Source organism: Salmo trutta, chromosome 1 (genome assembly GCF_901001165.1).
Source record: "Salmo trutta chromosome 1, fSalTru1.1, whole genome shotgun sequence".
Taxonomy (NCBI): Eukaryota; Metazoa; Chordata; class Actinopteri; order Salmoniformes; family Salmonidae; genus Salmo; species Salmo trutta.
In genome coordinates, this window is record NC_042957.1 from 34,583,898 (window position 1) to 34,599,088 (window position 15,191).

At 41.5% G+C, this 15,191-nt stretch overlaps 1 protein-coding gene across 1 annotated transcript; it reads left to right on the top strand.

The window, feature by feature from the left end:
* Window positions 1-5,339: 5,339 nt before the first annotated feature.
* Window positions 5,340-7,822, top strand: LOC115194752 (insulinoma-associated protein 1a-like). The gene has a single exon (XM_029754672.1). The coding sequence runs from the start codon at window positions 5,476-5,478 to the stop codon at window positions 6,886-6,888; it is 1,413 nt and encodes a 470-aa protein (XP_029610532.1). The 5' UTR covers window positions 5,340-5,475; the 3' UTR covers window positions 6,889-7,822.
* Window positions 7,823-15,191: the final 7,369 nt, after the last annotated feature.

Sequence of the window (15,191 nt, forward strand, 5' to 3'; positions counted from 1 at the left end):
CATTGTATGCTGTAGCGTTAAGATTTCCATTCACTGGAACTAAGGGGCCTTGCCCAAACCATGGAAAACAGCTCCAGACTATTATTCCTCCTCCACCAAACTTTACAGTTGGTACTATGCATTCATCACTCCAGAGAATGTGTTTCCTCTGCTCCAGAGTAAAAATGACGGCGAGCTTTACACCACTCCAGCCGACGCGTGGCATTGCGCATGGGGATCTTAGGCTTGTGTGCGGATGCTCGGCCACGGAAACCCATTTCATAAAGCTCCCGACGAACAGTTCTTGTACTGACGTTACTTCCAAAGGCAGATTGGAACTCGTTAGTGTGTTTTTTTTTATTGATTTTTTTCGGCTGAGCCAGGGCAGAAATTTGACTGACTGACTTCTTATGACGGTGCCAACGTTGAAGGTCACTGAGCTCTTCAGTAAGACCATTCTACTGGCAATGTTTGTCTATGGAGATTGCATGGCTGTGTGCTCAATTTTATACACCGGTCAGCAACAGGTGTGGCTGAATTAGCCGAGTCCACTAATTTGAAGGGCGTCCACATACTTTTGTATATATAGTGTATTTCACACCATCCCACATTTCTTAACATGGAAGCATTCTTTTCAAGCGCACTGTAAGCAAGATACTGTATGTCTGTATTGGACCCATGCCTGGGTTTTCATTGTTTATTGGCATTAGTAAACCCATAAACCTCTGTTTAGCTGTACTATCTGCTTTTAATATCTGTACACCAAGAGACTGCCAGGAGGATACAGTTATCTTCATGCTACCAAACCAGACATCGAGCAAAGGCCATCTTGACCCTGTAGAGGTAAGTGCCATTTTAAATGCTCACTAGAAAGTGCATGGCTTGATAATTTTTTCCACATCGGTATGCAATTTCTCTTTGTGACGTAATTCAACTGCTCATTTTGCAAAGTAAGATATATGATTTCTCTCTCAATTTGGCCATTAGAACATTTTAGTAAGAGATATGAAAAGGATAGGGATCATTTTTTGAAGTTCTCATACAAGTTGTGCTGTTAACAGCAACACTGGTATCTATCTGATCCGTCCTATTTTCCCCAGGGCCGAGAGATCCTGACTGGCCGCATAGAGACTGGCAACAACTTCCACCTGCACCTGAACATGTACGACATGGTGGAGACCATCACCTGTATGTCACTGAAGCCTCTCCCAGTGTCCAACTACATGTGTCTCTATGGGAAACATGAGCTGCTGCTCAACCACCTGTGTTCCCGGTATGATGAAGGCCAGGTTCACGACCTCTACAGGTAGCTGCTGGGGCTGTTTACATTACAGAGAGGAGAGGGAGGAAGTGGGGATGTTCAGGTCACTGGAAAGATATAGTTACATTTCAAATGTTTACAGACAACTATGGTATAGGGAGTAGTAAAGCAATGCTTGTCTTTATTAGTTGTATAAATCAGCCTCTTGGAAGTAGGCAGCTCTCTCAGATATTATTCCCTGTCAGTGTTTCCTGGTTGGCTAGAATTTGAAGATCTGTGTGTTGGTGACCTCATTTCTGATGTTTCAACACAAGCGACCCCCAGATATAGGAGCCATTGTCCCTGGGTCTAATCTGTTTATGCAGGTCCCTAATCTGCTTTTCTGCTCTATGGAGGAGACAATGGCTTAGCCACCCTGCAGTGGTCATAAGGCTCTGTAACACATATTAAATCTGGAATTTCCACTGGACTTTGTCATGGCTCTGAATAAGGCCACTCTCAATGTCATTATTGGAGCTGACTGAACACATCATGAACCGGTAAAATAATTGATTGAGCATGTTGCTGCTGCTGTTGTTGGGGGTTATTGGATGAACACACTAACTGTGTGTGTGTGTGTGTGTGGACGTGTTTAGCTATACTTGTGGGGACCAGAAAAATCTGACCAACTGGTGACATGTTGTTAGTCGTCACAAGGAAAAATACTATTTCTAAGGGGTTTAGGGTTAGAATTATTGTTAGGATTAGGGGTTAAGGTTAGGTTTTGGTGTTAAGGTTAGTGTGTGTGTGTGGGTCTGCGTGTGTGTCTGTGTGCGTGCGTGGTTTTGTAGTTATTTCAAGGAGAAATGGTGCTTGGCAATATATCATGATCACTTTGCGGACTTTGAGCAGGAAATGCACCCACTCATGGAATCAAGTGCAGGTTTGATTTCTCACATTTTTCTCGACTCATATTCATAAGGATCATGTGTAATACGTTTTAGTGTTTGCTTGTCATTTGCATGACTATTCGTCCACCAATATTATTTGTTATAGTTGGGGGCTTTTTTGAAGGGGTAGGTAAAATAGAAAGGACACTTTTAATGAAGCCTTTCTCCTTTTCTCCGGGACCACAATGATGTGCCCATTCCAGAGCCGATTCGGAGAATGGTGGATGAAGCTGGACATTATTGAGCCAAACATGTTTCTCAAGAAGGTGTTTGAGGAAAATGGGGGGTCTGGCTTCCCTGAAGACCAGCTCTCTGAATTACCTGAGGTACAACAGATACCATGTAACCATGTATGCACAGCCTGGACTACTGTAATGGCTCCTCAATGTTATCTTGCCTCAATCCACTTTTCCAATTAAATATTTCTCACATAGAAATGTTGCATCTTTTTTATTTAATTAAAATGTTCCGGAATCAACTGTAGTAAAAACACTGACATTAAAATGAGTTAATTGAACTGAAAATACAATAGCCAATGTTCTTAGTAAGCCTGGCCTCAAAGACTAGAAGTAACAAAGTAAATGTACATCTGTGACACTCAAATTTAGTATGATATGTTTGGTATCATTACATAACACAGAAGGTTACCAAAAACTAAATGTGGGATGTTGGTCGGGAAGGATGGGTGGGTGTATAGAACGTTTAGCAACCTAAAGGTTGTGTGTTCAAATCACATCAAGGACAACTACTTAGCATATTAGCTAACCCTAACTCCTAACCTTAACCCCTATATAATGCCAACGTTAGCCACAAAAAAAAAAAAATGAATTTGTAACATGTCATACATATTGCAAATTGGTAAAATATTGTAGTAATTGCAATTAGTAACATATCATACAAATCGTAATTAGTAACATATCATATGAAATGGATGATGGATATCCATAAATTAATAGATACCATACAAACATAACATGTCATACTAAATTGAGGGAGAAAGATTTGCGTTTTCTATTTACATCTACCCCAGAGAAAACAAAACAGAATCCTAAAATAAATATTATTTCTGTTTAAGTTATAAAAAAAAGTGACAAGGAATTGTCAAATTCAGCTTTCTCACAACAACAAGTCAACCGTTTTTTTTCTTCTTCTGAAATTCGCCTTGAATAGGCTAGGCCTACTCGAAATTGTGACTGTAAAGGTAATTGGAATGAGTGATAAGGACCTGACCTAGGCCTGGAGATGAAAGTGTGAGGGGTTCTATATTCTACAGCTGTATGGTAATGTGCCTAAAATCTTCACCGCCTCTCTTTGCGCAGCACACGCCACCAAACAAATAGCCGCACACGCGCCTCAGTGTATGGGGTCGTTCACGCGTTTATCGCATAGCTCGGTAAGATAAACGTTAATGGGGATAACGAGAATATATTAATTTATAAAATGACACGGCTCAATGACACCCAATGAATTCTGTCGTATCCTGGCTGTTGAATGACTCGCCAGTTGCAATGCAAGCAATTTCACAGAGGAAGGCAATGTAGACCTATAGGTCATGTACGAATAAACATTTTCCAAACACTAAGACTTTTCCCAATGAAAAACAATTGTTGCATCATATGGACCTAGGCTAATTACCCTTTTCCTAACTGTAAATGAAATCTTCCAGATGTGTGTGATTGTTCGAATTCGTAGCTTATTTTGTGTGATTTCATTGGGCCTATTTGATAATTATGTTGTCGAAGGCCTAAACTATTACTCAAAGGAGCTTTTGCCTCGACATATTTGCTTTTTCTGAATTGATCATTAATCGTTTCGCGTAGCCCCGTTTCAGATTATTTTGACCAACTTTTTGTTGTCGTAGCCTAGACATATTTAGGCCTAATAAACAACTGGTGAGGTCTAGGCCATTCCAATAACTAATTCCATCGCATACAAAAATATATTATTGGGTGAAATTCTGTCAACAGCGTGTCCTCGGAGTAGACACAAAAACACTCGCTAGACATGTGGTTTATGACACAATGGAATTACATCTTGTCGCATTAACCAAACTAGACAAATCTTCTCATTCATCGCCATGGTGGTGGGTAGCCTAAGCTATATTTTAGAGATGGGATATGATCTGACCCTGAAGGAATTGGGTTTGACTGTTTTAACGGAGAGATAATCACGGTTTGGCCCATTTAGAGACCGTCCGCTTTGTCCAAACTGCACTGATTACGCACAGCACGCGCCGACAGTATCTCTTGGCCAGATTGCTTTTGGGGCCCATTTTACCGTGCAATTTCCTTTTCAATCACAAGCGGTATAGGCCTACAGCTTGCACAAGCGCGGCCATTGTAATGCAAAACAGGAAACCCCTTTTATTAATTATGTATGCGTAAAATGACTGCTTCATATGTCCAGAGTTCAACTGTCGTATCCAACACATGTCGCTATGAATGCCTTAAAATGTTTCTTTGTCGCTGCTTAAAATATATATATATTTGCTTGTTTGGGCTTTTAAAATTGTGTGTCTTTATGGGATAGCCTATACTATACAACTTGTTTGAATATAGGTTGCCAATAAATAATTTGCCGAAATGATTTAGCCTCGAATAAGGTTGAATATGGATGCAATTGAAGCAGACTAAAACATGCAACTCGACATTGTGCGTGTGTCTGCACTGATGGTAATATTTTGAGTAGGGCCTAATAATAAACAAAGCCAACCCCAGAATCTTTGTCATTGTCCGTTAATCAGGCACCCCTACCTAATTTAGATTTTAGATTCTGATGGTTGTTGTGTAGTGACGGACGTCTCCTTTTTGGCAGATCAGAGCCCCCCTCCAAAGGAGACACAAAGCCGAGGCACGTGTGCATTTCTATACAAACTCATCAGACCGTAAAAAAGGAGGGTCCCGGCGTGTGCCTTTAACGGGATAGGGAGGGGGGCAATGAGCCAATAGTAATATAATACAAACTCAGGTACATCTGTTTAGAAATCTACAAATCCTAATACATTTCCACCCGAAACCATGCCCACCTCTCCACCCTCCCCACCCACTCGCAAATCCATAGGGATCTTGGTTCCATCTGATTGGTTGGGGATGAGGCAACAAGGGGCGAGAACAATGTCATCATGTCTCCTTAAAAAGAGTGCAGCTATGTCGTGGTAAAAGCATCTCGGGAAGAGAACGAATCAATAGCAGGGGACGGTGAAAATCAAAGTGGCCGATGTGTCTGTAATAATAACCTGAACCTGGATTTTATTTCAACATCATCTTGTGAGTCCAAAGTGCCTTATTCGTTCCGTCCACCGCAAAAATGCCAAGAGGCTTTTTAGTGAAAAGGAACAAGAAAGCGAACCCTGTGTCTTACAGGGTGCGCTCTGACGAAGAGGAGCAGGGACAACAAATACACGCTTTACAGAGTCCAAAAGACGCACTACCGTCGGAGGCTCTCGCATCCTTCCCTGAGCGCGCAGCAGCAGCATCCCGATTCTGCGAGGCATCAGCCACAGCAGCGGCACCCGGACATGACGCTAAACCCGTTCAGTTTGGGAACCCGGAGGCATTGTACCAGGCGCTCTACAGCCCCACCCGGCCCGCCAGTAAGGACCATGAACGGGCATATTTTGAGAGACGTTTAAATCTAGGCTCACCTGTGTCTGCTGAATCCTTTCCCACACCTGCAGCGCTTACCACGTTAGATAATCTATTTGCCCCAGTGGACCTAAAAATCGGTACCAGTAACAGCAACCGGACCGGGACAACCACGAACCCAATCCCACCCGCTGTCACCGGGAATGGCACCAAAAGGCCTTCAAGCGACACCGAGCGTAAAAACAAGCCTCCATCCAAAAAAAACAAAGCTATCAGGAAACTACACTTCGAAGACGAGATGACCACATCACCCGTGCTTGGCCTCAAAATTAAAGAGGCTCCCGTCGACCAAAAACCCAGACCACAGCCGGCAGCAGGTGACAAACCCCTCGGTGAGTTCGTCTGTCAACTGTGCAGAGAAGCATATGGCAACCCGTTCGCGCTGGCCCAGCACAAGTGCTCCAGGATTGTGAGAGTTGAATACAGATGCCCTGAATGCGATAAGGTGTTCAGCTGCCCGGCGAACCTAGCCTCCCACAGGCGCTGGCACAAACCAAAGCCACAGAATACAGCGTCAATATCTGGTGCGCAAAATATTAAATCCCAGAGTGATAAGATACCGGCGATTGATAAGGCTGTGTCTGAAGAAATAAAACACCGGAGCGAAAGAGACACACCCAGCCCCGGGCTGTCAGAGTCGGGATCAGTTGGATCAGAGGAGGGTCTCTATGATTGCCATCACTGTGGGAAAAAGTTTAAACGCCAGGCATACCTGAGAAAGCACATCCTATCTCAACATGCCACATCCTCCCACAACACCAGCAGCGAGGACCACGATGCCTATCCATCATCCCAAAGCGAGGGAAATCCGAGTGACCAAACTCCAAGCCACGCACCATTGAATCTGAGTTCCTCAGGGTGCCACCTGTGCCCTGTTTGTGGAGAGAACTTCCCCAACAGAGTCAACCAGGAAAGGCATATCCGTCTCCTCCACTCCTCGCAGGTCTACCCATGCAAATATTGCCCTGCCATGTTCTACAGTTCACCGGGACTTACACGGCACATCAACAAATGTCATCCGTCAGAAAACAGGCAGGTGATCCTCCTTCAGATGCCTGTGCGCCCAGCCTGTTAACCGCCCAGCCTGTTAACCGCCCAGCCTGTTAACCGCCCAGCCTGTTAACCGCCCAGCCTGTTGAACCTGTGCCTTTACGCATGGAAGTCATGTGCGTGAAGTTCGACTCCATCCTCAGCCTGTGCATTTAATAAAGGGGGATTTTAAATCCTGTTTGGAGCTTGAATTCTATATTTTTCAGACTCATCTTAGTTGATGTAAAGAAAGTAAAGCATTAGACTGTTAACTTATTTTTCTAGTATCTCTGCACAAGTGCTTTTGCATTAGCTTCTAGACCTAAGAAAGGGATATCCTAGCTGTACCGTTGTCATAAAATTGCCTTTTAATTCACAGGCTGGAAATGTATCTATTAGCTTTATTATAGCTTGTGAATCTGTGGACATTCCATTTTTAGCTTTGTCTCTGAACATAATACAATTTGAAAGGTTTTCCCTATCCATCAATGCCTTGGATTAGAGCTCTTGTACACACCTGCTGTAAAACTGCCTTAATTTATGTGTCGAATGATGATTGTTTTTAATGTCTTATTTATCATTGGCCAGATATTGTATCATTACTGTTATTTACACACTGTATTGCCAATATACTACAAGTAAACCATCATGATTTTTATTTATTTATTTATTGAATTTATCTTATGTAAATTATTTTTTGGGGTGTGATTTATGTGTGACTCGTTAATGTATTTCTTCATGCCATAGCAAAAGTATCCTTTTTACTTATCTATATCAAGTTTACATAGATACTGAGAATGGTGTATGAGTGAAGTAGGCTACAATCTAATGACCTTGAGCTTATAAAACATTCTCTTCAATGCTCTTAAAGGCAATCATATTTTTTTCCTCTGATTGTTTTGTATCTATAAGCTCTTACCGCGTTTGTATGTTTCTGCAGTATTTGCTAAATGTCCAAATAATAAAAGCAAAAAAATCCATATTGTTTGACTAACTTGGACTAACTTAGGTTTTCTGACCTGAGCTTAGGTAGGACCTTGCAGCCATAGTGCTGGTTGTCAAGACCATATTGTAGTGCATGTCACTATTGTCAGTAAGTAAATGGACACAGCCTGGACTTGGCACTGCATGGTCAGTCAGTGAGCGAGTACAGGGCAGTGCAGGTGTTTAGCAGGTGGCCAGACAGACACTTGACTGAGTTTGTTTTGGCAGCCTTCCCGAAAGGCTCCCCCCTGACTACAGTGACTTTGTGTCTCAGGCTATCTTCTTCACACAAGAGGCAGCCTCCATTAGCGACATCCCATCGCAGCCTAGCAGCACAGAGCAGACCAACAGGAAGCAGAGATGGCACTACTGCACCAGATAGTGGTGGGGGTGTATGTTTATTCCTCACTGCATCCCATCAGCACAGCAGAGGATAGTACGAGATGATACTGTGCTACTTTAGGTCCTGTCACTACTAGGCCTACTTAGAAGTCACATACATTTTTTTAAATAGATATTATCAGACATTTAATTATAATCCACATAATAACTATACAAGTACATTTCCTGAAGAAAATATGTGTGCTTGCTAGCTTGTCTTAAGGTATTTACGGTTGTGAAGTAAGTTCTAGCAGTGGTAGCGACTGCCGCAGTAATAGTAGTGACCTTTTATAGTTGAAAAAGTAGGTAGATGGAAAGATTGATTGGTTGCTTGATTGACTGATAGATAGCATGCCCGGAACATGTGAAAGTTGGTTTGGTGTCTCTAGCTTGAATGGTTTAAGCGTTACTATAACTGTGGGTTATTATTTTATGCTAATGTTAACAGTTATAATTGATCTAGTTTAGAACATGTTAAAGCTGTTTTAATGTTTGAAGCTGAAACGGTTAAAGAGTAGTAGCATTTAAAATGTCTACCGCTGTCTTCTTGTGGTTGTGCTTGAGTTTACTATAATCAAGGTTATTATAGTAATCTAAAACTGAAATCAAAACTAACACTAATCATGAAAAAACTATGTAGTAAACTGAAATAAAAGAATAAACAAACCTGTTTGAAAAACTACAACTATATTCAACTATTATCCTTGACTCCAAAACGAACTAAAATCTGGTGGGTAAATGTGGCCAGGAGATAGCAATGTTTCAAATAGGCCTAGTTTGTGAATCACTATCACTGGTTTAAAGGAAAACATTTTCTAGGCAACTAACTTGATTCTTCTTGCGTGTACTACTAAAGTTAAAAAGCATTGGATTGGTGTAAACACGGGCGAGAGAGGTTTTCCTTACACCATGTTTTTTTTGCACCGGTCTCTGCACTATTCCTTTTAAATCCAAGTCACATTGAGATTGGGTATGTTCCTGACGCATGCCAGATCTTTCAATGCCTGGATAGGTATTTTACAAATCAGCTAACCACATCATATGTTATAGCAATCTGGTGCCCAACTGCACATTAGATGACATAGCATGCAACCATTGGTTGATGCATGCAACGTCTTAGCAAGGGAACATGACCATTATAATTTAAACCTATCCTAACCTATGACCTGACCCATCACCTTATGTATTACTGCCTCCTAGTTGCAAGAAGTGACATCCCGAAAAACGCACCAAAGAAACGAACGGCTTCTAGCCTCCCAAGTCATGCTTTCTGTCCCCAACACTACAACTAAAACTGAAACCAAATAATACAATACATTTTTTTTAAAAACATTTTATACAACTGAAACTAAATAAAACTAGCAAATCAGGTCTGAAAACGAACTGAAAGTAAACAGAATTTCAAATAAAACGAATAGAAATAAAAAACGAATATAAAAACAAAAAACTATAATAACCTTCTTGGCATTGAATCTATGAAGTTGTATGCTAATTTATGCAAATTACAATTAGTAATAGTTTATAGAAGTATTAGAGAATATGAGCCGGGATGTTTTAAAATCTTGTAGCTTAATTGGCAGGGGCATTTTGAATACCTACCACTGTACTCCTATGGTTCTCAATCAAACCCATGTTCATTTATGCACATTTCTAATGGTTTTATTTTAAAAAGTATAAATAGTATAACAAATCTGAATCCAAGCACACTAAGTTGAGTCAGTCTGCACATTTCATCTTTGGTTTACAGTTGATTGCTTAAAACGGAGGAAAATAGGTCTATATTTTTTTTAACCATTTAAGTATGGTTGTAGTATAAAAAAATGATAAAAGTATCACTTTTCAGAAAGCACATTAATAATCATGCAATGACATTGTATTTGGCTTAGTGATACTAAGTATAGTGTTTAAAAAAAGGAAATAAGGGATATTTTTAACATTGCAACTAAGGGGGTAAGAAAAATTGAGAAAATGCCCTGGTTCAGTGTGTCTTAATAGCTGAGCACGTCTGTACAGCTCACACTACGCTTCACACCTGGGCTGCACCTGGTTCTCCATGGCAACCAGATCTCTGGAGGAGTAGAAAGGTGTGATGGCTGGGCCAGCCACACCCTCACACAGTACCTGCTGCCTGTGATAGAGGCCTACAAGCTGTCAATCACACATATGGTCATTGCCACTGGGAGTGGCATGGGTCAGGAACTTAAGGCATGGCCCTATTATGGTTGTTTCTAACCTCAGCTTATGAAATGATTAGACCAAAAAAAACTTGCACTGGATGATAAAAACAGAAAATGTATACATTAAGATCAGGCAACACACTCTAATAAGGATTTTCTTTACTTAATCATGTCACAATCAACTTTTACCAGCTGAATGTAGACACAAATATAATCATTTTTTGGATTAACAATTTTCAGATTTTTTTTCTGATAGAATATGCAAATCAGTTTATATTGAATTAAATATGTACATATTTGCATATACAGTTGGCCTAAAAAATACATGCTAAGACGTACGTAAAATGCATTTTGGGAAGAAAATTTGGTCTAGAATAATAAACTGACAGCACATCAACAATTCCCTCTAAGTAAGTCTGGAAAATATTTCTAAGGATGCAGTGTTGAAGGATAGCCACACGAACTTTGGTGAATGACGATGCTTCCGAAGCTGAGAATAATGAGTTGGCATGTGGGAAGAGCCTCACTTTTGGGAAGTGGCAGTTAAAGACAAGTATACTGAATTTAGCAATAGCCAAATGCCTATTTTGACCCAATCACCAACTCTTCAAAGTAATTTCCTACATGTAGTCCAGTTTGCAACATTCTCTAAGAAATGGACCATGATGAGTGAATCACTAAGCTTTGAAATTATGGATACCAGTCAAAAGTTTGGACACACCTACTCATTCAAGGGTTTTTCTTTATTTTTACATTGTAGAATAATAGCGAAGATATCAAAACTATGAAATAACACATATGGAATCATGTAGTAACCAATAAAGTGTTAAACAAATCAAAATATATTTTATATTTGAGAATCTTCAAAGTAGCCACCCTTTGCCTCGATGACAGCTTTGCACACTCTTGGCATTCTCTCAATCAGCTTCATGAGGAATGCTTTTCCAACAGTCTTGAAGGAGTTCCCACATATGCTGAGCACTTGTTAGCTGCTTTTCCTTCACTCTGCAGTCCAATTCATCCCAAATCATCTCAATTGGGTTGAGGTCAGGTGATTGTGGAGGCCATCACTCTCCTTGGTCAAATATCCCTTACACAGCTTGGAGGTGTGTTTTGTGTCATTGTCCTGTTGGAAGACAAATGATAGTCCCACTAAGCACAAACCAGATGGGATCAAATCAAATTGTATTGGTCACATACAGATGGTTAGCAGATGTTAATGTGAGTGAAGCAAAGTGCTTGTGCTTCTAGTTCTGACAGTGCAGTAATATCCAACAAGTAATCTAACAATTCCTCAACAACTACCTAATACACACAAATCTAAAGGGATGGAATAAGAATATGTACATATAAATATATTGATGAGGGATGACCGAGTGGCATAGGCAAGATGCAATAGATGGTATAAAATACAGTATATACATATGAGATGAATAATGTAAGATATATAAACATTATTAAAGTGGCATTATTTAAAGTGACTAGTGATCCATTTTAATAAAGTGGCCAATGATTTCAAGTCTGTATGTAGGCAGCAGTCTCTCTGACTTAGTGATGGCTGTTTAACAGTCTCGCTGCTAAAACAGGGATGGCGTATCGCTGCAGAATGCTGTGGTAACCATGCTGGTTAAGTGTGCCTTGAATTCTAAATACATCACAGACAGTGTCACCAGCAAAGCACCCCCACACCAACACACCTCCTCCTCCATGCTTCACAGTGGGAACCACACACGTGGAGATCATCTCATCCGTTCACCTACTCTGTGTCTCACAAAGACACTGCAGTTTGAACCAAAAATCTCAAATTTGGACTAATCAGACCAAGGGACAGATTTCCACCGGTCTAATGTCCATTGCTCGTGTTTCTTGGCCCAAGCAAGTCTCTTCTTCTTATTGGTGTCCTTTAGTAGTGGTTTCTTTGCAGCAATTCGACCATGAAGGCCTGATTCACGCAGTCTCTTCTGAACAGTTGATGTTGAGATGTGTCTGTTACTTGAACTCTGTGAAGCGTTTATTTGGGCTGCAATCTGAGGTGCAGTTAACTCTAATGAACTTACCCTCTGAAGCAGAGGTAACTCTGGGTCTTCCTTTCCTATGGCGGTCCTCATGAGAGCCAGTTTCATCATAATGCTTGATGGTTTTTGAGACTGCACTTGAAGAAACTTTCAAAGTTCTTGACATTTTCCGGATTGACAAACCTTCATGTCTTAAAGTACAGATAGACTGTCATTTCTCTTTGCTTATTTGAGCTGTCCTTGCCATAATATGGACTTGGTATTTTACTAAATAGGGCTATCTTCTGTATACCACCCCTACCTTGTCACAACACAACTGATTGGCTCAAATGCATTAAGAAGGAAAGAAATTCACACCTGGCACACCTGTTAATTGGCACACCTGTTAATTGAAATGCATTTCAGGTGACTACTGCATGAAGCTGGTTGAGAGAATGCCAAGAGTGTGCAAAGCTGTCATCAAGGCTACTTTGAAGAATCTCAAATATGTTTTGATTTGTTTAACACTTTTTTGGTTTTTACATAATTCCATGTGTTATTTCATAGTTTTGATGTCTTCACTATTATTCTACAATGCAGAAAATAGTAAAAATGAAGAAAAATCCTTGAATGAGTAGGTGTGTCCAAACTTTTGACTGGTACTGTATAAGTAGATGAAAAAATGTAATTAAGAGCCTGTGCGGGCTGGTCTAAAGAAATGACAAAGGATATACCACTGAGAATTGAACAAGTTCCTGACCTAGAATGGGTCTCACAAAGACGTAAGTACGTTGGTGAGCGGTTAAGAATTTTCAATAGAATTTTGTTTACTACAAAAAATTTTACCAATATTGTGTGGTGCATTTCTGTGAAGAGGGTTAGAGACAAGAAGGTCGTGGTAAAACGTCACACAATCATGCAGAAAATTCAAAACACTGATGAGGAAATGTCGTCAACTGCACTTCACAAATGCCCTGCGGTGACCACAAAGTATGTCATCACTAATCACAACACATTCCTTCAGTTCCCCCTGAACCCCAAACCCCACTCCTCACACAGCGACGGCCTGGCCAACAGCCCCCCCCCCCTCCACATACACACACCTCCTCCCAGTGGGTCTGACAGACAGACAGGTGTAGGACAGGCAGCTGGGGAGCGGGCCAAAGATAAGAGCTCCAGATAAAGCCTTTCACACAAACATTACAGACCGCTGCTGCCCTATAATGGAGCTGTCTGTCGCAGTCTACATCTACACAGAAGAAGAAAAAAAACCTTTGGGGAAAGATAAAACCGTAGCGTTTACAAATAGTTACACGTCTACTATTCAAATATGACAGCTAATCTGATCTCCATTGAAGGAGAGAGGAGTGAGACTGTGTTAATATAACAGGGACATGGAGTATGTGTAACCTGGCACTACTGACTCTGTAATTAAGGAAGGGTTAAGTGTCACAGAGCTGAAACCCCAGTCTTGTTTACAATTGCATTGTGTGTTGTTTTTAAGTGTGCATAGCAGAGGCTTCACAGGCAGTATCCCAAGGCAGTTCTACTCCTCTCTGGTCCTGTACAAAGACACCTTTTTTTCTCCCGTGAGCTGACTTGATGTCTCACATGAAAGCAGCACAGAGTTATTTAATTTAGCTGATGTAATCAGACATCCATCGCGGTGTAATGCGGTTAGCCAGACCTGGGGAGTAGTGTTACATGGTAGGATGTGTTACTGTGTGTGAGGGCATACATGTGGGTGTGTGTATGTGTGTGTGTTTTTTAACCTAACACACACACACGCGGTGGTGGAAGTTACACCTGCCCTTTGCTTGTCAGCCACACCCCCAATTTCCTTTCCTCTCTTTTCGATTCACATCCTCCCTTTACTTATCAGCTCCATCCCTCCTGAAAAAAGGAAAAGTGAACAGACAGTCTTTCAGCTTTAGTCCACAGCAGAGTGCAGCACAGCGCGTGCCTCTTATCTTCACCGTTCTAAGAAAAAGACAAAAGAAGAAAAGTAAACACACTCTCATCCACTCCCCCCGGCTGCCCATGGCAAGTCAAACAAACCTCCGGGCATTTTCCAGTATGGCAGGTGTTGGTGTCAGGTCCAGGCAACCCCAAGGAGAGTCAACAAACACACACACACCACACACACAGACACACCACACACACACACACACACACACACACACACACACACCCCCCCCCAGCCCTTCCTGTCCTAACCTAGCTACAGATCCCTGACACAGCTCAAGGCTGTCGGAGTCTAGTCCTGCAGATGGCTACTGATCCTCTTTGAAGCGTTCAGGGTACAGGTGGCTCTGATACCCATCTTTCTCTTTGGGACTAGCGCGGCTCAAACAATAAGCTCTAATCGCCCTGTTGACCTGACATACTCTCGAAGTGAAAGGCTAATTATTTCAACCAGGAGACCAAGAGAGGAGAGAACGGTCTGTTCGGATCCTAATGACAAGGAAGATAGGCCTCCAGACAATTGTTGTGACACTGTCATCAGGTGATGTGAAGGTATACAGCCTCAAACCGTCACGACTTTGAAGTATTTGATCGTTTTAAATATCTCCATATATTTAAAAAATCACGGCATCCGCCCCCCCCAACCGCCGTTCAACCTTCCAATCTCAAGCGCATCGCCCGCGTTTATTTGTACACGCACATGAGTCTGTAGCCTACGTGTTAACAGCTCGCTTGTTTAGAGCGAGACACAGTCTAAAGCTGGCCCATGTCTACTTGGTGATTCCTGAAAACACTGCAACACATTTCTCTGTTGTGTTCCTCCAAGCAGACGGCTTTTGTGGAGGGGA

Excerpts from the sequence above, each read along its gene's own strand:
- LOC115194752 (XM_029754672.1), top strand. The coding sequence starts at position 5,476 with ATGCCAAGAGGCTTTTTAGTGAAAAGGAACAAGAAAGCGAACCCTGTG.